The sequence below is a fragment of the Aythya ferina genome, assembly GCF_964211825.1.
Source record: "Aythya ferina genome assembly, chromosome: 3".
In the NCBI taxonomy this organism is placed as follows: Eukaryota; Metazoa; Chordata; class Aves; order Anseriformes; family Anatidae; genus Aythya; species Aythya ferina.
Genome location: NC_140298.1, coordinates 74,929,331 through 74,957,226, shown reverse-complemented (window position 1 = coordinate 74,957,226; position 27,896 = coordinate 74,929,331). Strand labels below are relative to the sequence as shown.

The following is a 27,896-nucleotide window of genomic DNA, read 5'->3' as shown; positions in this document are numbered from 1 at the left end:
TCATGGCTGTAACAGGTAACGTGCATCTGGCAAAAGATCCTTATTAGATTCATGCAGCCTTCTTTGAACAAATTATCTCACACAGATACTGTGCAATATTACACTTGCTGTAACACATGTAACTAACCTTTTATTTTTTATTTTTAAATCAGGGCTTGGGTAGTGGGCAGAAAACCAGCTGTGTCCGGGGGGAGGGAGCTGTGTGGAGCCTCACATGTTGCAGAGGACAGAGAGATCTGAGTTGACTTGTGCTGCTTGGTAGAAGAATACCAGATATGTTAAGTAATGGTCAGGTTGCTGGTAGGCAGGGCACTTTCCAAACAACCAACGTTAAACAAGCAGTCTTGCTTATTTCCTACTCTGTTTAACACACTGAGTCGAAGGAGGCTGAATACCTCCTCAGACCCAGCCAGCCTCAGCTAGTTCCCTCCTTTACCTAGAACACCTTCACCAGCACCTGTTCAACCTGCTAAATGTTGTGAAAACATTAGACAGGTCTTTGCTGTGTATCTTATAAACAGAATGAGTGAACAGGACATTTGTGCAGGATTGAGCACCCCGTCCCACAGTAATTTGAATGACTGCATGCTCTGATTCATGGTGTACCAAAATGATACCACAGTTTGAAGTATTTCTCCGTCTCCATTCCAGCACCCACACCCTGACAAAGCAAGACACTTGCAGCAGGCTGATTATGCATCAGCTCCTGAGTGACTGAAGTCCTCTGTAAAATGTCTTGATTCACATCTTGAAAGTGAAAAAAATTACAGTGGCTTTGCATCCTCTGAGCAGAGATTCATCCAAACTTTTATCTGTCCACACACGTCCTGTCAAAGCTTTGACAGGGATATCTTTGTTGCCTGCCAGAAAAGGGTGGATTATTATGATGGTACATGGCAAAGGGTGCTATAAAAGACAGGTTTTATGGCTTGCTTTCCGTATGTCTGATTTGCCCTTGGAAAAGTCACCTGCCGTGTCTGTAAAATAAAGTTAAATGTCTCCTGGAGTTCAGATAGCTTGTAAATCTTTGAGGGGAAGAACTACTTCTTCTTGTGCGGAGTGCTTCCTCAAAGTCTCAGACTACAGAAGTATTACAAGCAATAGTGCATACTGATATCTATGAGAAGAACTATTACAATTGCTTTGCACAAGACAAACTTCTTTTTGTAGTTATATATATATATATTTTTCTGACTCTTCAATGCAATCCTCCTATTATTCTTTATAAGGACTCCACAGTAGATTATTTGATAACATTTTTATTTCAAAATTAAGGGGAATCTCATAAAGAAATTTGTTTATCCTGTCTATTTTGGGGTGCAAAATGATAAGACGTTGTAACAAAGACCAGCATTTGGTGTCTTTATTTAGCTACCTTTTTAATTTCTCATATATATGCACATAAACTTGAAGAAAACAGATGGATTTATCTTCTCATTTATCTAAATTCCAATCAAATGCTACTGATACACTTCATTAAAAGCAAGGCACTTAGACATGCACTGTTTACAAATGGGAAAGAACATAAATAAAACAGACTGAAAAAGGGCCAGACCTGATGAGAAAGATCTCTTGGGAATTAAATTCATGATGAGAAACTTTGGACATGATGTTTCTTTTTCAAAATATTTTGTGTTGTATTGATGAGAATAAACAACCCTAAAAGTTCACGTACTAGATTTTTGTTAAACACCTACAAGTGCATTTTTTTCCTCCCTCTGGCACTTTATATATCTCACAATAGACATATTAATGATTACAGAAACAACAATAACTTCCTCAAATCCTCTATTAAAGTAGTCCTGGAAAGGCAGTTTGAAGAATTACTTTTAAAATGTGTGTGCCTAAGTTAGTCTTCAAATGAGGTTATTATCTGTAATGTAAGCATAGAGGAAACCATGTACAAAATGTGCAAAAGGAGTTAGGAGAGAGATTGCTAGAGATGTTGCATCTATGTTAAATCCTCTGAAACACAATTTTCCAATTAGTGAACATGAACCAGAAATGTTTTCCTTTCATCCTCTTATCTCAGAGAATGAAATTATTTTTAAAGTGAATATTCATTTAAATAGATGCCCTCTACTCTAGTTTTGAATGTCTCATCCATTTGTATTCTCTGATTACTACGTGGTTATTGTGCCAGAAAACACAGGGTGATTTCAAACCTGGAGAAGCATGCTATCTGCAACCTCCTGCGGCCAGAGTTTGGGATTTTCTGTGCAAACTGCTATAGAGGATTTCACCATTCTTAGTGGAGATCACTGTCCAGAGGTGAACAGGCCCAAGATGAGCATTTATTTTTGTTACCTTACTTTAAAGGAATTTCTCTGTTATTGATGAAAGGTAGGACAGGTGATACAACCATCATTGTTTGGCTCAAGGATATCACGTCATGTTGGGCATCTGGGAAGAAGTTAGATCAAGTTCATGTATTCATCCACCTCTTCTTTATGCCTCCCTTCAGAGAATGTACTATTTAAAAGTGTTCTGTTGTTAATAAACCAATTTAGTTCTTGATGCAATTCTTCTCAGTATTGGTAGGGAAGGGGATTTATTTATCCACTACTGGACAAGTCATTTAGTATCAAAAGTAAGGTTGCATAATAATTCCTACTAAGGAGATTCTCTTATGATTGTAGATGAAGGTTTTTGTTTGTTTGTGCAAGAGAACCTGTAATACTACTATTGTCATTTTGGAATATATAAATACAAATAAGGCGGCATCTAACTGGCATTCAAACTTAACATCTCATTGTCTACTTTTATGTATGGTAACCTCTTGCTTTTTCCTGAAAACAAAATCAAACAGCAACAGCAACAACAAAACCATTTTTGTTTTACTTCTAAACCAGTCAACCAATGAGCATGAATCATCAGTGTGTGATCACGACCTGTGGAAGGACAGTGGATGGCAGGAATAAGGAACTATTTGATGTACATATACTGAATGATGCATCAGAAACACTATATTAAAATAAGTTCTACTCATGACAAGATCTGTCATGAGAAGGTCTGTCACACTTCAGTCCTGGAGCATACAGAGCAGTCTAGTGGAAACAAGACACCTCCACAGAGTCAAGTTGTAAATTGCTCTGGTGTAATTCAGAACAGAATTTTGTTTTCTGTTTCCTATTTTTTCGCTAATGAGATAGGACTAGGTATTGTGCCTGTGTGCCCTTTCCTACTGCCTCACTTCTTGGAATCATGTAATTATGTATCACCTTTCATCAACCTATAAATACATTCGCAGAGTCTACTGACTTACATGCCAGAGAACTGATGGAAATGCAACCCACCACCATCATCACCATCATCACATTTTTATTGTGAAAATAATAATGAAATTACCTTGTAAAAAGCAAAACCTCCAGAACCTGTTGCCCACCTACAAATTCTTAGACAAATATATGTTAAAGAATTTTGCATTCATGTGAACTAGAACATTTATTCTATAGTCCTTGGAAACTGTAATAAATCTCATTTCAATGTAGTAGAAGTAGGTGAAGGATTTTAACTGCTCTGGATATGGAAGTTATTATTACATCATGGACAAGAACTTGGGCAGCCATTGGTTATGAATTAACAGCTGTCATTTCTTTTAAATCAGGAGGTGGTTTTTTTTTTGACTTCATATTTTGGTCTTTTAAGGTGCCCACAAATATGATTTTTCTAATCACTAGAAACAAAGTGAAAACAGGAATTTCCCAGTGAGTGATGGAAATCTATGCAAAAAAGTTGATGTGTGAAAAGAAGGAAACCATGCTGATTTTAAAATAAGAACAAAACAGATGGGGAAGCACTACGTGCAGTGGTCTCAGTCTTCTGAAGTTCTTTTTGCTCTCTGTCTCTTGGGATTACAAAGCTGATACAAAATTCTTTGCTGTTGAAGCGTGGGAAGTTGTTAAAGTAACTTGTAGCAAAAAGTTTCATGATTATCCTTTCAGATTTTAAAGTGGGACAATTTATTACAAAACATTGGTAAAAGAAGTAAACTTTTAAAAATACCAACTTTGAAAACAACAAAAAATGAAACAAAACAAAACCAACCAAAAATACAACTGCATTTCTTTTTAATTTTTTAATTAATTAATTAATTATGAAATCATGCGATTTCACTCTTTCAGTGTGAAAATGATGGTTTTGTCAATATTGGTCACAATGAGGGAACCTGAAAACTGCAGGGAACTGAATGCCTGAAAATCTACTCTGGAGAGATATAACTTAAAAAGCTTCAAAAATCACATAGCCGATTCCTCAGATGCCTTTTTCTTTGCATCTTGGTAGATTCTAGCCAATTCTTTTAGTCTTTTGATTAGCTGTTGACACGAGTTATTCCTGCTTCCCATTAATGAAGGTAATGGTAGTCGTTCTACCACCCACAACTTCTGAGGCTGGATGATCGCAAAGAGGTTTAATACCAAGTTTAAGATAAAGAATATTTTTGTGTATTGTTAACTACTTTGTACTGTATTTAATAAAGATGAACACATGTGAAGATGTAACTGCAGATTACTGATTTTGTCCATTCTTGTGGTATGTCTTCAAAGACAGTTTATTGTCAGTGAGGAGGAACAATTTCAAGCAGATTTTTTTCCCATTCCTTGTTTAGCCAAAGCTAGTTATGCAGTATTTTTGTGTATATGAACCCTCCTTAATTGACAATGTAAAATATTCTGTAGAAAGAACGTTGAATGCTACTCCATGAGATTTAAGAGTGAACATTTCCCGATAGTCTTAAGTTGTGAAACTTTGTTGGTTTTTTTTTCTCAGTCTTTCACTCTGAAGATTGAAGTCAGTCTCCAGAGTGTGTCTTGCAGGTTTGCTGTTGGGGGTTCTTTTCCTTATCTGAAAGGAATTTTTACGAGTGTCACCTGTTCTGCCTGTACTCTCTTTGCAGATGTATGTTTACTTTTATAACACACACAGTTCAGCCTTGTAAGGTGAGCTGAGATCTTTTAAGATTTCAAAAGAAAGAGAAAATAAATTTCAAAAGTCCAGAAAAAGGGTGACAGTGACAACCTTGAACCAATTCTCAAAAAAAAAAAAAAAAAAAAAAGTTGAGAGATGGCGTCCAAACTTTTTGGAGTCAGTTTAAAATGTATTTAAATATCAAACTTGAACTACATTAGCTGCGGCAAACTCTATTTACTTTCAATAAGGTAATTCTCTGCCTTTGCTTGCCTTCAAAGTTCCATACAGCTCAGTTCAAGACCTTGGTCTCCAGTATGAAGTGAAGGAGGTGTAGATTCCCTGATATGGGGTCCCCCAAGATGAGCCAGCTGAGCTCAGGACTGCCTACAATTGCCAGTAATAAATACTGAGAAAAGCCTTAAATCTCAATTATCTCTTCTGTAGTTCAGCACCAATGGACACTAGTCCTTCCCTCAAAACACTGCTGGAAGCAGTACTATCACAGAATCAGAGAATAGTTGCAGTTGAAAGGACCTCTGGAAATCATGCAGTCAAACCCTAACTTATCTTTCCCTGTTTCTAATAGCTGTGTTCTGGAAGAAGGTAAACACATATGTATTGGCTCAGGTATGTGTTTTCAAGACAGTAACAAGAAGGGGACTTTTATGAAATTAAGTTCCCATTCAATACTTAAAGAGGTCTTATAAAAGGGATGAAGAAGGACTATTCACTGGATGGATAATGATAGAACACGGGGAAATGTCCTTAAACTAAAAGAGGATAGATTTAGATTAGACTTCAGGAGGAAATTCTTCACTGTAAGGGTAGTGAGGCACTGGAACAGGTTGCCCAGAGAAGTTGTGGATGCCCCATTCTTGGGGCATCCTTGAGGTGTTCAAGGCCAGGCTGGATGTGGCCTTGGACAACTTGATCTAGTGGGTGACATCCCTGCCTATGGCAGAAGGATTGGAGTTAGATGATCTTTAAGGTCCCTTCCATTCTATGATTCCATGAAATCAGGGCATGTGAAAAACAGTTCTTTCCCTGGTGTACCGTACTAGATACTGCCAGCCAACATGTTTTGGAAACATGGTCTCTATTTTCCTATTTTCTATTTTCCTATCTGAAGATTTTTAAACTCATAATTTCCAGAATTGTACTTGATAAAGTATGTTGAGAAAGGGATGAAAATGAGTTATCATTCTTTCCTGTGCTGGTATTTGCACTGAATAATTGAAGGCTCTGGCCAAGGTGAATGCGAATAATTCCACGATATCTCTTAGTGCTGAAGGCATTCCCTAAAAAATAGGGTCTACCTAACTTTCACTCCATGCTCCTAAAACAGTACTATTTCATTTCTCTTATTCTAATTACTGCTTAATATTATTAAATCTATACCAGCTCCAAAACAGCTGAAGAAAAACACACATTTTTTTAGAGGAACTTATACGGGACAAGTACTGTAAGAGTTAAACAAACAAACAAGCAAACAAAATGCTAAGTACTATTTGCAAAAGTGATTTAGTGAGAATAAGCACAAGGTCACCAAGGCAACTATTTGGATTTAGGTAACTAGCTGTCCCTTGAAGAGTCTATGTTCAAAGCTAAGACCCTCAGAATCTCCACAACCAATTCATTTTAAGATATCTAAAAATCATAACCACTTATATTTTAAAACTCAAAAACTAAAAGCCTTGTTTTCTATTTTAAGGTTTGTTCATTACTAATAACACTGAGAGAATCAACATCAACTTCATACCTACTTGCTCCTGATATTTTCATGTGAAATGACTCCCAGTCTGACTTTCTTGCACATGGGATTTTCTAGAATATGAATAATACACAAGGCACCACAAGCAGTACACACCAAGGAATTTCTGAACATAATGACTGTCTGAGGAGGGTGCCTGATTATCAGGCTACCAGGACTTTCTCAAAAAAATCCTCAGTGGCATTTCAATGAGTATGGGGCACTGGGACCAAGAGATCTCAGACCCCTTCTTTAAGTAGCAAAGGTCTCACTGTCCAACAGCAAGCTGTCATTGACAGAAGGGCTGCCCCTCAGGCCTTCAGCCTTTTGGGAGAAAGCCCAAATATCTAGGCTAGAGGTTTTCTTTCCCTCTGGATGGCCCTTGTACTACAGGTTGGGCTCAAATGTTTATATTGTCAATAGGTGAATGACATTTTTACTCACTTGTTTTCCAATTAAGACAAGAGGAGATGGAGCAAAGGAGAAAAATTAAACCTGGTGAATAATTCTGCAATCAAGTTGCTTTGATCAACTGGGTCATGACTACCTTGCTGTACTTATGAAAAATTGTTCTGCATCTGTCCTGCACAGCTGATTACTATCTTGCTTGGGTAGGATAGGAACAGACTTGCTAGAATATTTTGAAAACAAAACAAAACAAACAACGAACAACAAAAAACATTTATTTATAGAAAATAAATGAAAATTGGAATAGCTATTTCTTTTCATTTCAAGAATATATTTAACTTGAACTTTAATCTAAGTATATTAAGATATTAGAGAAGTTGAAAGAAACTAATATCTTCACTCTGAACTCAAAATATTGTAGAAATAAGCTTTAATTTCTCCCTTTGCGACTCTGCTGAACCAGAACTACTTCAGTTTCTTATAGGTCTATGGCAGTATAAACAGCAGAAGTGCACTGAACATGCACATCACTGACTATTGAGTAAAATCCTTTCTGAAAAAGGAATTACTGTGGGGCTGCTCAGTACTGCCCCAACAGTCAGGGCAGGAGGCTAAAGGCACTGTTGTAGCTCTCCTCTAGGCAAATATTCCAGCATTTCAGCTGTCTACCAGAACTACTCCAACCAAATCATTTACACTAGAAGGAAATCCAACTTTCAGAGAACATCAAGGGGCACATTACAATACTGTGACCTAATAGAGAAAAAAAGGATTTGTCCTCTCCATCATGCAGCTCAGCTGACATGCTCCAGAGGACAAACCCAGTGAACTTGAAAATTGAGTTAGTTTGTTTCTCAGGAATTAATGTTGCTTGGCTTTCATCCAAATTCCATTTCATTGTTGATTTTTTTTTGGTAATGTTTATTTATTTTTTTAATTGGATACAAATAAAAATAATGGATATTTTCCTTTCTATTATTTAATTTTATTATCTGATATTAAGCTTAGAGAGTTCTCAGTTAGTAGATATTTTTTTAAAGATAATAAAAATGAAGTAATGTAATACCTGCCTCTATTTCTGCTCCATTGTGTAAACTTTCTTCACAAAAACTGTGCAGTATAAAATCTTTGGGTAAAATACAGCAGCTCTATTAGTCTAGAAAGGTGGCAATCCCAACCAATATTGTCTCCTTGTGGTATTTTGACTTCACTGCTCTCTCCTGTCTTTATTAATATAGATGCAGACTATGATACTGAAAGATAACATCTCCTTAAACTGGATTAATTAATTAATTAATTAATGGAAAATAAAATGATTTCGCAAGGGACAATACCGTTTTGGTAGCCTGGAAGGTGTTATGCACTCATTTGTAATGGCTTCTCTGCAGGAAACAAATGTTTCCAATTGCACTTTTTTTTTTTTTTTTTTTTTTTTTTTGTGTGGTGATTTTGGAGAACTGTTCCACACTATTTTTCTTGGCATTTCAGGTTTTTGAAGAGTACCAAAGTACTCATAGTCAATATATATTGAGCTCCATGCTGACTCTTTTTTTCATCAGTATGTTGGCCTTCAACCAGCCTTTCATCTATGGTTGTGAAGCACAGCAGCTCCCATGGGCTTCAGCAAGACTGTGAGGGAGCTGTGGGCCACGTGTGAGTCTTACATGCATGCTGCTTACTGCCCCCAAACAAAGGCAAGCCAAGGATTGTCTTGTTGGCCAAAGCAAAGGGATGCCGTGTCATCTCTTGGGTAGGTGGGAGATGGCAGCAGTCACCGGCATTGGTACAGAACAGCTCTCTAGGGGGTTAAGGCTTATGCGTGTGTAAGGTATGTTCCTCTAATGTAGCACTGATTAGTGCAAGGACTTGGCTTAGTTTAGCTGTTTTTGTCCTGCCTTATCATTATGTTATTTCTTACTTGTATCAAAATACCCCACTTTACCTGGGGGCTCACCATAACTTTAGGACAGTAGTTATTCTATGGTGCTTATGATCTAAATGGAAAGGCAATATTGTCTGTCATTTTACAGATAAGATATACATCAATAGAAGGTTAATTCTAGAGTTTCAAGACATTTCAGTACTAATTCATTTGAGAGAGTGATGGAGGTTTTCAGAAACCTGACTGTAAATGACAGGCTTGGGTTGGGAAGTTATGTTGGAAGTCTGTGCAGATCAGACACAAGTTAGTGGTAGAACTGGGGACAAGCTACTCAGTTCAGGGCTTTAAAACTGTGGCTTAGCTTCCTCATTTTGTGGCTCATAATTTCCATGGGAGCAATGTGAGAAGAGGTGGTTCCTCTTAACTCATGTCAGCATTAGCTTCCTTACAAATGATAGCCCTCTGGCTTCTCTTGCACATCCTGGATTGTGAAGACTTTGCCAAAGGTGTGGCACTGTTGCAAAAAAAAATTGTTAACTGTAAATTCACAAGAAGTCACCTGCTGGATCAACGCTGAACTTGGCAGGGCTCTCTTCAAAACCACCTATTCTGGTCCTTCTCCAAGGGAAGCCAAAGACCAGGTGGAAGAAGCAGTCATTCTGGCATGGTAGCAGGTAATTTTGGGACATAAAATGACCCTAACAGAGTATTTCTGTATGCCACCAGTTCCTTTAAAGGCTCGTAGAATTCAGCTGTGACTCTCATTACATCTTTGGGTTTGGTATTTATTTATTTTTTCTGCTTTTCCATGGTTCATTAATGGCTGCTTCTTAGACATGATGATACATCAAGAATTCCCCTGAATCTTACAACTGATTCTGCTTGCCATTTTGCATTTGACTTATGGAGGTATCACATCTTCTTATATTTTTCCAAAGAAATACTCCTATGCAGACAACTGTGAAATTCTACTGACGCTATAATAATAATTTTAAATAATAATTAAATTTTATAATTAAATTTTAAGTGAATAACATTTTGTATTATACACTTATTTCTATCGGTACTTAAGAATCAATGAAAAATTATTTGCAAACACTTCCTGTTAATTCTGCAGTACCCGATTAGGCTTACCTATCTCAATAGTGTTTTGAAGTACTTCTCACCACTAACAATTGTGAGATGTAGTTCTTGAAAACAAGCAATAACAATAAAAAAAATAAATAATAAAAAAATGCCTCCCTGTGAAAATATGTTACACTGTGACACAAATCCAATGTAGTTGAATTTAAAGCACGCCTCATTTCATTGTGTTTTTATACATAACATGAAATTAGGCACTAACTATATGTAATGTTTATTTTGTCAACTTCTACTTTCCAGAATGACCAAGTAATGATTTTTGTTTCTAGGTAAAATCCTCCTCTATACAAATTAATAGCTTTCTAGGGACTGGGCAGAGTAGAGTTTATTTACTGCTTCAAATCATAGATTATAATAAGTGTAAAGTTTCAAATTATCAGTACTGTATTTCGATTGAATCTTTAATGCAATACTTAGCTCCTCAAATGCTTTACTTTATACTAGAGGCATATACCTTAATATTTCTTGTAGCTTGCTTAACAAAATGATTAGTTCTGTTCCCAAGCTTTAACTACATTAGGTATTATTTGGCAGAAAGCTTAGAGGAAGTTTTATGCAAAGTCAGGGAAAATGAAACACCTGAGTATATGGAGCAAGGCTTGAGTGAGAATTACTTAGGTGGAGAGAAACAGGTACATGAATATTTGCAAGTGGATCTCATAAGTCAAGGTCAGAATCAGAATATACTTATGCTGCTGTAAGTCAAGAGGAATAATTTTGGAATAAATGGAATTTTTACAAGTCAGTATAGAAGCAGAATAAACTGCTATACTAATCTCCTCATAAACACACGCCATTAGACACATTAAGAAAAATGCAAGCATCTGTTTGCCCTGAACCAGCAGTGAGAATATCACACAGAAAGAAAGAAGGCAGATGAAAGAAACATAAGCTTTTATATGATTAAAAAAGAAAAAAAAAAAAAAACAAAAGAAAAAAAAAAAAGAAAGATGCTGAATGGTGACTTAACTGGGGATTATCATTTGCATTTGCAAGTAGTATCTCTGTTGTAAATGGGTACTGTAATTACAAAGAGACTAGTGAGAAACAAGGCAAAATGTAATAATCCAAATCAGTTATATAGTATGCATCGTGTTTATCAGAAAGAATATGTAACAGATACCCCATTTCTCTGTTTTGCTTGCAAGAAAACAAAGCTTGATTCAAAATTTCTAGGTACAGGCCAGCTTTCTTATAATACAGTCAGAGACAATCAGTACTATGACTGACCCCATTCCTTTGACACTGTTTTGGCATGCTACCAAAAGAAGCAAAATATGAAGAAGACATTATACGTAAATAGAAAATCCAGTATCAGTAAAAGAGTTATTGTCAAATCTGTGTCTCTTACATAAGTTGGTATTGTTTAGCAGCATCAGTAATGTTTCTGTCCTAAAGAGGTTCTCTTTGACGTCTGCGGTTGGAGTCTATGAAAGTTGAATGTCCAGCCTCTGCTTCTCTTCAGTTCCTTCCTAGCACAGAATCCTATTCTGCAAGTGGAATTCCTGCAGATCTGAGTGGAATGATGGCACTGAGAAGGGTTGCAGCTGATCCTCCCCGGTACAGAAGCTGCTTACATGTACTGGTGTCCTCAGACAGAGGGGGAAGAAAGTGTGCTTCCCCCCTTTCATAGGCTGGTTTTTAATACAGAACCTGATCCAAAGCTGGCTGAAGTCACAGAAAGCTGCATTGCATCAGAACCATGAAGATATGCTTTTCCATACCATTTTTGTACAAATAAAATAAAATTGATTGAAAAAAAAAGAGAAAGGTAGATTTTTATTTATTTATTTATTTTTAATTTTTCCTGTTTGCCTGTTTTTAGACCACAGTCTGATCTAAAGCCCACTGTGGTGAGAGGGTCTTTTTTTGCAGTACTGTTTGGACTAGACCTAACCACAGTAATATCACTGCCATGTTATGTGATGACTCATTGCCCTGCACTCAGCTGGAAAGCGTTCAAGACAAGCCCACATTTATACCAAAATACTTACTGCGTTTTTCAGATTACATGTAAGTCCAATAATCTTTAGACACAGCAGAATAGATTCAACGTTTAGCACTTCCTCCTGAACTCATTTATTTTTTCCCTCCCTCTTTTACTCTCACGCCCCTGCACCCTCACACTTTCTGTGACAGCAAAATAGCCTAAGTCAGTCAAGCAAATACAAGCACCTTATGAGGTGTGACTAACTTTTGAGCACAGACTTTTTCTTTCGCTGCTGTTTATAGATGACATAGGAACACTTGTTGGCACTGTGGCTAGCTTAATGGACTTAAAGCTGGTAGTGAACAAGTGAACTAGAAACATGGCAATATTTAGCTTTCTGATCGTCTGCTTTGTGATCAGCGCTGACATCGCCTCCTCTTGCCAGAATACAGATGACTTTGTGGGTGCCAGTTCTCCAGGAGACATTGTTATAGGAGGCTTGTTTGCAGTTCACAGTGAAATGCTGCATCCAGAAGAGCATCCCATCAAGCCAGTCATTCAGAACTGTGCTGGGTGAGTAACATGAAAATTACATACATTACAGAAGAGATCACTGGCATCTGGCTTACACTTCTCATATTAAGATCAACAAAATCTGTTTCTCTTGCATTTCTCAGTCTTTAAGAAGACCTTAGACATCAAATAAATCAATAATTATGTAACACAATGACAAAGAATGGGAAAATTACAGTAGAAAACATTATGGCTGTCTGATGAAGGGAATGATTATTTGATCCTATTTCAGTCTTCATATTTAATCAAATAGCCTTTGAGGTTTGTGCTGAACAATCATTTAATTGCCCTGTAAATACCAATTTTTGGCTATATGTCTAAACTAGTCTGCTGTGCAGTTCATTGTTTGTTATGAAGTTGCAACCAGCTGGTTTGATCACAAGCAGTCTTCTCTATTTTATCTAAGCACATATAGAAGTATGTCGCTCACCCCACAGGGCAGATCACTTATAATCTGTGATAGCACTTTGCTGACTAGATTGTAATTGTTGTAATCACTGTAGTTATTACATCTTGTACTAAAATTATGACATTATGTTACAGGATAGGAAATACAGACACCATGTCATGTGCGAGTTCAGCTTTAGAATGTACATCAAAATAAGTCTTAAGTTGTCTCAAGACCATTTGAAATTTATTTTGGTTTGTAAGATTTGTAACTTCAGAAACCCTAACCTGAGATGACCATTGGTTGCACTGCAGGCAGCCTGTTGTAGCACATTTCTGATTAAGAAAGTGTTATCATGTCACTGGCAGGAAGGACAAAAGCTGTACTAAATTTGTCAGGTTTACAGAGGATTTAGGAATGTTTATGCATCCACTGGAAGACATCAACCTCTGGAATTTCTTATCATAGAATCATAGCATTCTATGATAAGAATTCTATTCTATGATTCTATGAAATTTCTTCTTCTATTCTGAAATATTTAGTCATCTCTTTGCTTCAAGCTTTTGTTGAAAATAAATTCATTTTTTTAAAATATGCTTGCTGGGTCAGATGGAACAAATTGCAACAGCCCCACTGGCTTTGACAAATACTTGTTGATATCACTTGCAAAATTTAATATACTGTAAAAAAAAATGGTTTTAGCACCAATTTTTCAGAAAAGCATTTTTATTCAAGCATAGTTGAAGTGTTTTTTTTTTTTTTTTTACTTTGCTTGTTCTTCTATTTAGGTGAGACAAAAGATATGATTTCTGTTTTTTTGTTCACTTGTTTGTTTGTTTGTTTGTTTTGTACACTAAACCCAAGCAAATTGCATTAAATGTAATTTTCTTTCAATAACTGTCAAATTCTAAAGGATATGCTCAAAGAACAAACAAACAAACAAACACACAAACAAACTGTGCTTCAGCCTTAATCCTAGAAATGTTTTTCTAAAATGAAACTTGTGTGTTTCCTGACAGCTTCGAAATTCAAGTTTTTCTTCAGACACTTGCAATGATACATGCTATTGAAATGATCAACAATTCGACATTATTATCTGGAGTTACTCTGGGCTATGAAATCTATGACACCTGTGCAGAAGTTACAAAAGCCATGGCATCTACTCTGAGGTTCCTGTCTAAATTCAATTCTTCTAAGGATATTGTAGAGTTCAAGTGTAACTATTCAGACTACATACCAAGAATTAAGGCAGTCACTGGAGCCAGTTACTCTGAGGTGTCAATGGCAGTTTCAAGGCTGCTGGCATTGCAACTAATCCCACAGGTAGGTCTGAGGGAATTATTTCACTTTGGACAGAGGGTCAAATTTACCATGGCTAGAAGAAGATGTGGCTCTGATTAGAGGGATTGCGAGTCACATCTTTGTTACACAGCAGGATTTGACTCAACCTGAGAACATCAGGAGAGGTGAGATTGAACTCCAAATGGAAGGCTTGATCCACTTGCCTAAACAAAGGCAGGTAGGGCTGTTTTATATGCCCAAGTTACACCCCTCCACATGGTCTTCAAGCATGGCACTGTGTTTTTATCAGCCTGGCAGCACCACTGGATTGTCCTGCTTGGCTGTGATGGTTACTTTAGAGTACTTCAGTTGCCACTCAGTGCCTTTGTTCAGGCAACCAAATTGCACCCGCTGTGTCTAGTTTAGCTGGCAGTGAATATAAAAATGCCCAATCCCAAGTTAAAAGCCAAGGCACAATCTAATTCAGCCAGAATTTGGAAATTCTCTCCTGCCTGAGAGAGATTGGATTTTGGAGTCTGGAAATGTTTAGAGAAATGTTGCTCTAAAATACAGTTTTAGTTCTGCTGCTCTTCAAGGAGCTGCAGAAGAGAAGGAATACAACCCTGTAGATTTGCACTGGTCCTTCCCAAAACACCCTTCTCTATTTCCAACCTGTCTAGTGCTAGTACTAGTGCATACAGTCCCATGCTTGCACTTAGGCCAGTGCTTCTGCTACCACTTTAACTGCTGTAGAGAAGTTGGGGTCAAAGCCAGGACTTGCTGTCAACAATGAAACAGGAGATCTACCGCCACACCATCTTCTGCCACAAGTTAGATATGGTAATTTAACATATATTATCTTACTGCAAAGTAGCAACATATTAAATAAACCTGCAAAATACTTAAAATCTGAACTAAATATAATTCTAACTGAATCTTTTCCTCTGCAATTGTAGGAAATAATTATGATCTCCAGCTTCACCGTAGGAACTATAGTTGATATATAAATTAAAATGCCACACTTCAACTTAATTAAAAGGCAAGTGATTAAACAAATATGTATTGTGACATGGAGATGGAAAAGGTGACTCAGCAGATTTTTCTCATCTATAACATCTGACATTGTCAATAGTAGATTACTATCAATAGGAGATTAATACTGATAGTAATCTGCTGACAGCATTAAGTTTGGCAACCTCTCCAAATAGGTGGCTCTCATTTTGGAAAGTTTAGATTTATTCTTTAGGAACTGTCAAGCAATGTAGGAAACACAAGTGTAGGGAAAAAGGAAAGAAGGAAGGAAGTAGGGAAGGAAGGAATTATACAAGTATCAAAAAGCAAATAGATTTTAATAAAAACTTTCCAAATATATTTTTTCTTGCTACATTCACAAGAGAAAACAAACAAACAAACAAACAAACAAACAAACAAAAAGAATAATTTCTTTACATGAAAGAATTAAGAATGATTATATTATTCTTCAGTACCTTTTTTTTTTTTTTTTTTTTTTTTTTTTTTTTTTTCAGTAGGCTCTTCTAACAGACCTTATGACCCCTCTAAAACACACTAATTAAATTTTGGAGAGAAAGTATATGGTGGGTGAAACATAATATACTCAGTGTTAGAAAAATACTGCAAAATGTAAGTGTACTAGAAATTTGAATAACTCCAACAACATTTGAGCACTTCTAGTGTTTTAAGTGTTGTCTTGAACAGCATGCTGATGGTATCTCAACAGATTAAAGCAAAATCCTTATACCAGCATACCTGTCATAGGTATTTTGAAAGGTTTTATTCTCTGCCTTCAACAAAGCAATTAGGTGCATGAGGATGAAAAGAGTGGAAATGGTACCAGGCATGGGTCTGCATCCTAACAGCAGGGTGAGGAATTCTGCCCCAGTTGGGTGCACCTTGGTCATGCTCAGTCACGGGAGGAGGGAGCCCCAGGTCAGGTGGGATGAAGAAGTCGTAGCAGCTTTGGGTGTCTCAGCATCCTTTGGAGGAGAGCTCTTCCATAACCTAACTGTTCTCTCCTCCTTAGGTCAGTCCTGCATCGTCAGCTGAAATCCTCAGTGACAAAATCCGGTTTCCTTCATTCTTCAGAACTATCCCCAGTGATTTCCACCAGACTAGAGCAATGGCCCACCTGATCTGTGAGTCTGGGTGGAATTGGATCGGAGTAATAGCCACTGATGATGACAACGGGCGCTTTGCTCTGGAGAGCTTTGGGGTCCAGGCCATGTCAAACAATGTTTGCATAGCTTTTAAAGAACTGCTGCCTGCCTATCTCTCTGACAAAACCTTTCACACCAAAGTTGATCATGCAGTCGAGAAGATTGTCAAGGAAACCAGAGTAAATGTTATTGTAGTCTTTATGAGACAGTTCCACGTGCTCAAGCTATTTAAGAAGGCAATTGAGAGAAATGTAAATAAAATCTGGATTGCAAGTGATAACTGGTCAACAGCAGTGAAAATCAGTACGATGCCCAATATCAGACAGCTGGGAACTGTTGTGGGATTTGGATTTAAGAGTGGAGACATATCCACATTCCAAGACTTTCTGAAGAACCTTCATGAAAAGCCCACTGAAAACAACAAGTTTTTAGGTGAATATATTATGCTTTTGTCAGTCTGTGCACACCTGGAATATTATGATTTTCAAATGTGCATTTCAAATCAATCCCAGGATGATCTGATGCAAAATGTTGAGAATAAACAACACATCTGGAGAGATGACTTTTTGAATGCCAACATTGAACCCGGATTTATCCATAGTACTATACTTGCAGTCTATGCCATTGCTCACGCCATTAAAGGGCAATGCAAAGACAGAAACTGCAAGGATCCCTCTGCTTTCACTCCCTGGGAGGTATGATGTTAATTCTTTCAGGTGTCATTCTCTCTACATAACTTCCTTCTCATTTTTCCTCCCACATTCCTGGGTTTGCTGGCTTGGTCCTTGTACCAAAATGCCTTTTTATTCCTGTTCCTGCCTTTCTTCACCACTGCATGGGCCAAATGAAATCACAATCCTTCTGCCAGAGCAACAGTTGCCAATTGCTGCAGTGTTGAGAGCCAGTTTTGCCTTCCTTGTTTTGGCCCCTGCAGACACAGAAGCTCCAGGTGCTAAGCTATGGCTGTGTCCTGCTATAGATAGAGAAGAATTACTGCAATTCACACCCACCATCTCCTTCCTCATGGATACAGCAGCAGCAGCTGGAAATGCCTGTCTCCACCAATGTGGATGGGATCGTTAGCTGCTGGGCTTCAATAGCTACCCCAACTCTTCCCACATCACCTTTAAAGGGCATGCAGAGAAGGCACCAGCTTGGATGAAGGCTCCAGTCTGTAGTCTGCTTGCTAACTTACTAGCTACCTGTGCAGGATAGAATAGAAATCTATAGTCAATCTATGGCTGACTTATCATCTGTTCTGCTACTGATGGTTGGCCTTGTTGCTGCAAACCACTGTAACACTCAGCACCAAGTGCTCTTGAGTGACAGGGATGGTACAGAAGAGGAGTTTCCCAAAGAGTTTCATTTTCCCCCTCTGTGTCCCCAGTTTGTCCATGTCCAGCTTATATACCTCTATAACGAATCTTTACTTGAAATTGAAAAAGCAACAGACCATTCTTCTTTCTGATCTTGATTTATATTGAAGTGACTGGTAGGAAAATGTGGCACAATTCTTAAGATGGGTTAGGTACTTGTTATCAGACTCTACTGAGTGGGAAAAGGACAGGAAAAATCAGACAAGTAAACCTGACCCGACCTTTTACCTGAGAACCTGCTCAGAAGTATTCACTTTTACACACTTTTACTCAGAGGATTAAACAAAAGTTCATTTAAAAGTCAAACATCTACTGAACCACTCTGACTTGCTCTGACCTCTTATCATGGGTCAGGGCAGGTCAAACCAAGATAGGAGATTTGAAAAAAAACAAACAACCCCTCCCCCCCCCAAAAAAAACACCCAGTAACAATCAAACTCCTACATGAATTTGTAAATGCAGATAGGACAAATTCAGGACTGGTCTACAGGGGATGCTGAATTCATCATTACTGAATTAAATCCCAAACCACCTAAATTAAAAGCCCTGTTAAGAGGCTTAGAACTCATGAAGTAAACCAAAAGAGAGTTATTCTCCCTGTGCTGTTTTCATAATACATTTTCTCTACACTAAACTAAAACCCTTCAGAAATCAGCATACTTAAAGCTAGGGATGCAACTAATCCTTATCACTTATCTCCACATACAGAGAAACAGCACTGTTATTGCTATTAAACACATGCAAAAATAAATATCAATTAAATCATACTGTAGCTAGTTATTAGCTCTTTCTGTCTGAAGCTCAAGATGTATTCCAAAAGTTCTATTGTTTCCATAGTTTTTTAGGGAAATTGAAAAAGTGGAGATGAGAAAAAAATAAATGAGTAGCCTGAGGATACAGAACAACAACAATAAAAAAATCCTGTTCAATCCCACAAGACTTTGCAATGTTCAACTAAAATGAAATATCATTTAAAAGCACACTTACGTTTTTCATAAATTTGTAGATATGCAGTGAGAATGTATGAACTCTCATAAAAGTGATGTTATATCTGAAAAAATAACACATGCCAGATTTGTTTATACATATATATGCCAGAGACTTTTAAAGTCATATATTTGTCAGCATTTTCTTTAAATGCTACGACTATCACAGAAAGATCTATGTAAGATTGTGCTTTTCAAAAGGCAGTTACATTCAGCCATTCACCAAAACCTTGGAGTTTTTTCTCATTAATTAACCCCTATTACTAAAAATTGTTAAGCTGGCAAAGGGATAAAGCCTTTGCTTTAATTAGGAGCCATAGTGGCTAATGAAGGACTTTTTATGGTCTCCTTGTCAATGGGGAGAAGGTAATATGAGCCTTAATCTCTCCTTCTCTAGATTCACACAGAACTTTTTAAACTGTTTGTGATAATGTAAAGAGAAATTTCACCCTACTGTACAGAATGGGTTGTAACATTAAGCTGGATAGTTGTCTTATCAAAGAGTGCTTGCTTTGATATTTCCTGTGATTTATCAAATATAGCCTTGCTGTCCATTGTTATTGTATACCACCTCATCTGAGCAAGCTGGCATTTAGTGTTCATTTCACGACTTGGTGTCCCACCTTGCAATAAGTATAAGAGTCACGGGTGAAAACAATACTAAAGTAGATATTTCCAGACCCTGGGGGAGGAAGTCTGGGGGAAGAAGTCTGGGTTGCCAATTTCCTTCCTTACTCTGGAAGGAAATGTTGTCCATATCTACTTTGCTGACAGTACAGTAACAACAGGAGCTTCATTCACAGTCTTTCTTTACAAGAAGGGAAGTCCCAAGGCCATTGTTTCCTGAAGGCAAAATCTTTTTTTTCCCAACATTTTACCAAAACCTCCAAGGCTGGAAAGGAAAATATGAACATGGCTATTTGTAGACATTGCATAGAATTAAGAAATGATTATTTGTGCTTAATAGTATTTTTTTTTTAAGCCAACAGGATTGTCAGAATAATGTAAATCTGTATAGGATGTCAGATTAACAGTTATACAGATCCCTTTTAAGATTTTTTTTCACTCCTAAAAAGCAATATATTTTTTTCATTTGATATTAGCATATATATTTAAAAGTATTGAGTGTATCCCACTGAAATGATATTGATATGTCATCATTTCTTCTGTTCAGCTCCTTGAAGAACTCAAAAAAGTTAGAGTCATCGATGATGATAAAAAAATCAAGTTTGACTCCAAAGGAGATATGAGAACTAGTTATGATGTACTTCTCTGGAAAGAAATTGATGGTCACATGGAAATCACCACTATGGCAGAATATGACACAGAGAAAGGTGACTTTATCTTTGAGGATGATGAGAAAAAGAAAGAATTTCTGAACTTAAAGGTAACCTTCAGTTTGTTGACATAACAGCTGAAATTTGCTTCATATGTGTTTTTCTTCCTCTGTTAGTCACAAATAAAATACGTGTCAGCTAGAAATCTCTCATGTACTTTCATGTTTTCCATTTGGAGTGAAGCATCCTCTCTGGATATATTCAACTACCATTATATATTTTGAGAAGTACTTGAGCCTGTAAGCAGGCTCAGTGATTTGAAATTGAGTTACTTCTCCAGAATGCTCTTGAGAGGTTTCGAAGTTAATCTGTCCTAAGGATGCTATTCCAGAATCTTAAATTGGGTTTTAAAATGGAAAATACTTATAAATGTACCCTCTCTTACATAAGGCAACCATTTGTTTTGTACATGAAGACTCATATCTGCTGACTTTAATGTTGGGGAAAAAAAAAAAAAAAAAAAAAGTCTTGTTGATTATTTACTCCTGTTAGAGCTGGGGTCAGCACAATTGAAAGAGTATGAGGTAGGCAGCACCATCTGGAGCCCTGGCACTAGTGTAGACAGGACTGGTGGGTGGCCCCAGCCAGTTCCAGCTGGGTAATGTCATCTGTGCATGGGTGAAGGCTTTGGTTTATTGTGTAGCTCTAACCGAATGTGGCTGTGCTGCAAAGCACTCGCTGCTAATAGGACAGAGGAAAGGCAGTTCACTGGGTGGGAAGAATACAGTTTTTATGTGAAGCCTCAGCCAGCAGGAAAGGCTGAGGATAGAAGAGGACTTCACATTTTGTCCCTTTTTGTGGCACAGCCCAGGATGGCAAGGAAATGCCTCCATCTGTTTGTGAGCCCCATCTGGGAGGGAGAAGAAACAGCAGTGTCCCTCAGGACTGCTTCTCCATTTTATAAAACTTGTCTTTTGAAGAAGGACCTGAACTCAGGCCTTGTGAGAAGGCCCTGATCACACACTTAAGAGTGGGGCTTGGAAATTCAGGGGTGGTCTGCTGAGGGTGAGACATGTTAGAGCTGTGGTTCAATGCACCCACAGAGCTGGGGTGTATGTCCCGGGGTGTCAGGACCGCACTTGTGATGTGGTCCACCCGACTCCCCTCTCAGAGGCTTCTGGGCTTTCTCTGGATCTGGATATGGATCCTAGAAGCCTAACTTCTAGTTTCAAAGCTGGATGTGTATTTTTAAAGGTATAGAAAATCACACTGAAGTAGGGCCAAAAAAAATAATAAAATTATCAGGTAGATAATGCCCCATCCTGTCACTTCTTGAGAGTGTGGAGAAAATGCAAGAAACATTGCCTACATTGCCTTTTTACAACATCATTTTCAGATTCCCTTACAATATGTTAGATACAAAAAAGAGATTTCAAACCATAGTGTTACTGGAGGGCTATTTTAAGAGTTCATTGTAATTAGTAACACCTGAGCTGATTGATATGTATTTCATTCTCTGCTCACTGCAGAAGGTTCGATCAACATGTTCCCAGCACTGCAGACCAGGACAGATGAAAAAGGTTACAGAAAGTCCACACACATGCTGCTACGAATGTGTTTACTGCCCGGAAAACCATTACAGCAATCAAACAGGTAAAAGAATTGTGATCCAAATAAAAGCTGATTTAGAAATCAATGGAATTGTTTGGTTTGTGTATAACGAGCCTTGGAAACCTTGGGTATAATTTTGGAATGAGATTAAAATATTTGTTTATGCTTGGTTTCAGAAATATGAAAGGGAAGAACACTCTTCAACATATAAAACTTGGTTTAAATACTTTTAGAAGACCTAGCTTTAAACAATCAGATTTTACAGTTGACTAGCACTATCCTTGATTTGGATGGAAAGTCTGGCTGACATTCCTGAGACCACATGAAAATAGAGCCTTGCTTCCATATCTTTCTGCAGGATAGCCAGCCTAGTGGAAATATGAAGTTAACAATTTTGCATGCTGGCACTTTTTTTTTTTTTTTTAATCTTAAACAGGAGCACTGTGAAGTTAGATATGACCATACAGTAGTATTTTCTAGTGTCAAATCCCATGTGTACTTTACTGCTGGTTCATTTGTAGTGTGAGTAAGGTTTTTAAAGGTCAGAGAGTAAATAAAGAGGAGAGAGAAGAAATTAAGAAATTTGGTGTCTTTAAAAATATTGATAGCTAGCAGAAAGAAATTACTTTTTATCCCCTTTTCTACTCAAATAATAATGAAATTTCTCCCTATTGGGCAATAGGAATTTTACAGAAAAAGCTCTCTTTGAAAGCATAATCTACAGCAATGTTTATTCTTGCTGTTGTATTTCAAAAAATCTCTGAGAAGAGAAAGTATTTTTTTCTTGTAAGACTAGGTGGATGAAAGAAACACAGTTCCTTTCTGGGTGGACAACCAATTCAATCCCAAACTACCACCCTGGTTTCACTGTGTCTTTCCAGAGCTAGCCACTGCTGGCTCCCTGGGGCCCCAGCTCCTCTGCCAGGACTGTGTCAGCAGCAGCCAGAGCCATCAGATTTACTGTGGGTTCCGAATTTATCTTCCTTTTTTCTGCTTTCAGATATGGATTACTGCTACCGGTGCCACAACAAAACCTACTGGGCTCCTGTGAACAGTACTACGTGCTACAGGAAGACGATCCAGTTCCTCAGCTGGACTGACTGGTTTGCTATTTTCCTGCTCCTCCTCTCTAGTTTTGGGGTTGTGCTGATTTTCTCCATCAGTATCATATTTACTAAAAACTTGAACACGCCGGTTGTAAAGGCATCCGGAGGTTTAACTGTCTGCTATGTTATCCTCCTCAGCCACTTCTGCATTTTTTTAAGCACCGTCTTCTTCATAGGTGAACCCACAGAACTCAAATGCAAAACTAGGCAATCCCTCTTTGGCATAAGCTTTGCACTTTGTGTTTCATGTATTTTAATAAAGTCGCTAAAAATTTTACTAGCCTTTAGTTTTGATCCCAAGCTGCAGAATGTCCTGAAATGTGCATATAAACCTATTCCCATTGTGGTCACCTGCACTGGGATTCAAGTTATCATTTGCACCTGCTGGCTAGTATTTAGGACGCCTTTCGTAATGCAAAATTTCTCAATTCCAAGATCAATAATTCTGGAGTGTAATGAGGGCTCTATTGTAGCTTTTGGGATTATGTTGGGCTACATAGCTGCTCTAGCCTTCATCTGTTTCATATTTGCCTTTAAAGGCAGGAAGTTACCAGAGAACTACAATGAAGCTAAGTTCATAACCTTTGGCATGCTAATCTACTTTATAGCATGGATTGTATTTATCCCTGTCTATGCAACTACGTTTGGCAAATACCTGCCAGCAGTGGAAATCATTGTTGTTTTAATATCCAATTATGGGATTCTCTGTTGTACGTTTCTTCCTAAGTGCTATATCATAATTTACAAGCAAGAAACAAACACGAAGTCTGCCTTTCTCAAGATGATTTACACGTACTCTTCCAAGAGCGCAGGCAGCGTTGCTGTTAGCCAGATTTCCTTGGATTCAAAGTCTTCCAGTTCCCAAGCTACTGTCTCAGGCTCCTGTAAAGCTGAGAAAAACTCTGCAAATGGAAACTGCCATTTTCAAGTGCCTGGGCAGAAGCAAATAAAAGAGAAAATTCTTCCTAAAAGTGCAGTAAGGCGTGTGTCCAGGAAAAGACTGTCCAGCATATGACTGGTCAGCGCTGAAATATTGGAGGATGAAAAGCTATTTTAGTGAGCCATTCCTTTTTCAGGTCTCCCTCCTTTCGGTACCCCCCAAGGAGAACAGACCACCCGAAATTCCTCCAGCACTTTAGTAGTTACTCATTGATAAGCTTGAAAGGCTTTGCCTGGTCACAGGGTCCAGCATCTCCCTCCTTTTCCCCATCCCACTCCCAACCCACAGGCCCTCTGAGCCAGGCAGAAGTGTTAGGAAGGTTTTACTTCTCACAGAAAAATAGGCATGCACATATGGGCTTACACCACTTTTTCTTATGTCTTTGCTGCCCAATTGCTTAAGGAGGTTTTCTTCTCACCCAGGTCTGTTTTACAGATCAAACAGAGCTCCCTCCTAGCCTTTGTTTTGCTAGGATAAACAAGCTCAGTCCTTTAATCTCCACTTTTAAGATAAGCTTTCCATTCTTATGAACATCCAAGAGTAACCATTTTCATTTGGTACATGTGAATCCTTTTTTTTAAAAAATAAATAAATAAATAAATAAATCTCTGCCCAAAATTACATGCCTTATTCCAGATGTGTGCTACAGCAACTTTCAAAATTCCGTGTATTTACCAGGGTGAAAATGAGCTAGAGATAGGTCTATATAAAAATTGAAGGATTTCTCTGGTGCTCTATAGTTAAATGTGTGTTCATCTACTTTTTACCTATACTAAGAGGAGACACATTGATTCATCTCATGCAACTCCTGTGACTCATGCAGAGAGAGGACCTGTTATGCATGTCCCCAGGTGTGCTGTTAGTTCAAAACTTATGAACATCAATTTAGCATGAATAATGCAATGACCAGAATCAACATGAATGCATCCTGGGAATTTTAGTTTCCTTGATACATGTTTAAAAAAAAAATCTAATTTTCAACAAGAACACAGTAATGCACTATTCCAATACATCAAAATCATGCAGGAATGAACTGCAGTCAACTGCACTGGCAGAGTCTCTGAGGCTCCGTGACTATAGGTACGCAGCATCTTCTGTGCGAGTGGTACACTCCGAGAAGGAGGAATTTTTCAGTGGACAACTGTTCTGCCTCTCTAAGGCAAAGAATGGCAAAGTCTTTCTCATGCTGAGAAGGCCACGGCTGGAAGGGTTCTTCAAACACTAAACAGCAGAGCAGTGGTGCCAGTCTGGGACTGGGAAGAGCTCTTGTCTGTGTTCATAAAGCCCCTAGCCTGGACCAGAGAAATCATGGTTTGCAGTTTTAAGTTCTATGCATGTTACTGGGAAAGAATGCTAACTTCTTCAGTTTTGTCCATTTGTTTAGATCAGGAATAATTGGACACTCTGGCAAGCCAGAATGAAGTTCAGTAGACTTGATGTTACACAGACATAAAACGTTGTTTTCTACAATATATCTGTTTTTCTATCATTTCTGTTTATATGTTGCAACCCATGTCTATATGATTTTCCTAAGATTCTGTTAAAAATATCTATGGATCACATTTCAGCAATGGACACAGGTAATGAAATTATTTGATGTCAGCATATACGTTGTATGCATCTGTGAAGACATTTTAAAGTAATTTAAATGGCAAGGGTCCAATTTACATATAAATTTCAGCAGTTATGTAATTTCTGTAGCTGATTAGAAGAATGAAGGTTTATGCACATACATTTATGTGATAAATGCTGTTTATGCATCAGTTGTTATGAGTACTGTTCGGTATACAAAGCTATGTATGATTAAGGTTAAAGTTCCTACAGTTTGGCTGCCAGTGCAGCAAAATGTCTCTCCCTCAAAGAGGAAAACGAAGCTTACATCACACAGTGACTTTCAGTGCTAAGCTGGTTAGAAAAGCTAATTTGGCTAGAATGTTGTATGTGTATTTATTGTTCTCAAAAGTGGTGAGCATGTCATGTCTCGAAAAACGGGATGATTAAAGCCATGTTGTTATTTAACATTGAGCTTGTTTATTTAATTTCCTTACCTCTCCCTATGAACTTTGGGTTGGCCTTGAACTGCAGCAACACACCTACCTGAGCAGTGCTTCCACCTGGCAGATCTGTGAGCTTTTTACAAGTGTCCTTCAGGTTGGCAGCCAAGCATGGGAGGGCGATTCCCCCTGCAGGACATAGAGGAAAGTGCCTTGGGAGAGCTATGACAGCACTATGAAGGTGCCTATAAAGGTGATCTTTAAGGAAGGGCATCACATGGGGCAGAATTCCAAGGGAAGAGCATAAAATAATAAGCATGAAAAGAAAAGAAAAAAAAAAAAAAAAAGAAAAAAAAAAGTTTTTGTTCTTCTTACTGATCTAGTTTTAAATACATCCCATGCCTCCTCCTCTCCTAGGAAGCTCTCCACTCCATACAAACTTCTCCACTTCAGTAGTGCCACCAAGTCCCCTCTGTTAATGACTTCTGTGTGCTATGTCTGCCTCTCCAGCTACTCATATCTTCTCTGTAAAGCACAATCAATGAGATCTAGATGAGAGGATGTAACAGATTTACTAGCTAGCCTTGGCAGGAAAAAGAGAGAGGGAGAGAGATACCAAGCTGTGTTGTGTATGTTTTTAAATGTCTGTATTGGTCGGACTGCGTAGGCTGAAGAGGTTTGCTCTTCTTTCTGGCTCAGGGCACACTCTGCTTTCTTTCTTTGAAAAGAACCCAACACAAATGGTCAGAGTGCTAACGCGTCCATCTTTGTGTTTTTCAATTCTGAAAGTGATAGAGAGGACATATGGTCCCCAAATACAGTGCTGTCCAGAGAAGTCAAGCATAGAAGTGCTGTTTGTTGACGTCCGTGGGAGGCTGCTCTATTCAATCATTTATGGTTTTATGTTATTTCTTGTAATAATACTGAATGCCCTCTAAAGCCAGTATCAGAAACTGTGCAACATCCTTAGAGAGAATGAAGACTGTGAAGGTCACCAATTTCTCAAGCCCTCTCCTCCAGGGCACAATTCCCTGAAGATGTCTGCAGCAATGTCAGCAGCAGCAGATGTCAGGAGCACAGGTGTCCCTCATCTTTGGCACCATTCTGTGCTCTGATGTCCTTTGGCAACAGCTGTGAACTGCTTACCTGAGCTCTGGGCTTCGTCCCTACACTTGTGCCAACTGCAGCTGGAACAGCAATGAGTGAAAGCACAGGGTGCCAGCATTACTAGTGACTAAGAGCAGGATCTGGGATGCTGCTCACAGTGTGTGGAGCTGAGCAGACCCACCCCAGCCATTCTGGATCTTCCCACCCTTCCCAGCTGGATCTCCAGGAGCAAGGAATGATGTTATGCCTCTCTGAGCTGGAAGAAGAGCTACAGGCAGACTATAACCCTGGTCTTATCCTCTAGGTTGTTTCTTTTGGTGCTCCTCCGTCTCCCTCAGGACATTCTGAAACAAGGCAGAGCTGCTCTGTGTGTGTGCAGAGAGGCACTTGTTCTTCATCACCAGTATTTTTCATAGACAAGAGAAAGACAGAGTGTGGCTTTTATACAGGGCTCAAAGAAACGTGTTTTTCTGTATGTATAATGGCTTGTTTTCAGGAAGAAATTCAATTCCAAAATAAAATGTGGGAGGATTTTTTTTTTTTTTTATTAGATAATGGAATGGCTTTGATGGTTTTCCAATAATAAGGACATTTTGTTATTTTGATGATTTCAGAATGCAAACTACGTGTGAGTAAGAAAATATCAACACAGGACTATTTACTGAATAAAAAAAAATAAAATAGTTTTCTTGAATGTTTTTCGAGAATGAAATGTTGTTCAAAAGATATATATGTATATATATAGATTAATATCAATGATGCTAGAACCCATTCTGATGAAAAAGATCGTGATTTTCTCTACTCAACAACTTGCTTTCAGAAAGAGCTGTCTACCTCAGGCTCTGTTGCTGGAAAACAGGGAACAAAGTTCTGGCTTGCCAACGATGCAAGGCTTCAGACCCGTGCCTTCAGTTCTACACTGACTTTTTGTCTTTCTCTTAGTATTTGTTGCGGTTGTTTGCTTGTTTATTTTCCCCGATGATATTTTTGGTCTTTGTTTGAAATAAAGGTTAACTCTGACCAGGACTTGAAAGCAAATACATACTTAGCCAATCCCCA

At 38.1% G+C, this 27,896-nt stretch overlaps 1 protein-coding gene across 1 annotated transcript; it reads left to right on the top strand.

The window, feature by feature from the left end:
• Positions 1 to 12,403: 12,403 nt before the first annotated feature.
• Positions 12,404 to 25,755, top strand: GPRC6A (G protein-coupled receptor class C group 6 member A; the record flags this gene model as incomplete). The annotated part of the gene is made up of 6 exons (XM_084515440.1): positions 12,404 to 12,597; positions 14,005 to 14,308; positions 16,308 to 17,135; positions 19,977 to 20,189; positions 21,609 to 21,732; positions 22,691 to 25,755. 6 exons carry the CDS (start codon positions 12,404 to 12,406, stop codon positions 23,809 to 23,811), a joined length of 2,784 nt encoding a protein of 927 aa, XP_084371566.1. The 3' UTR covers positions 23,812 to 25,755.
• Between the last annotated feature and the right edge of the window lie 2,141 nt (positions 25,756 to 27,896).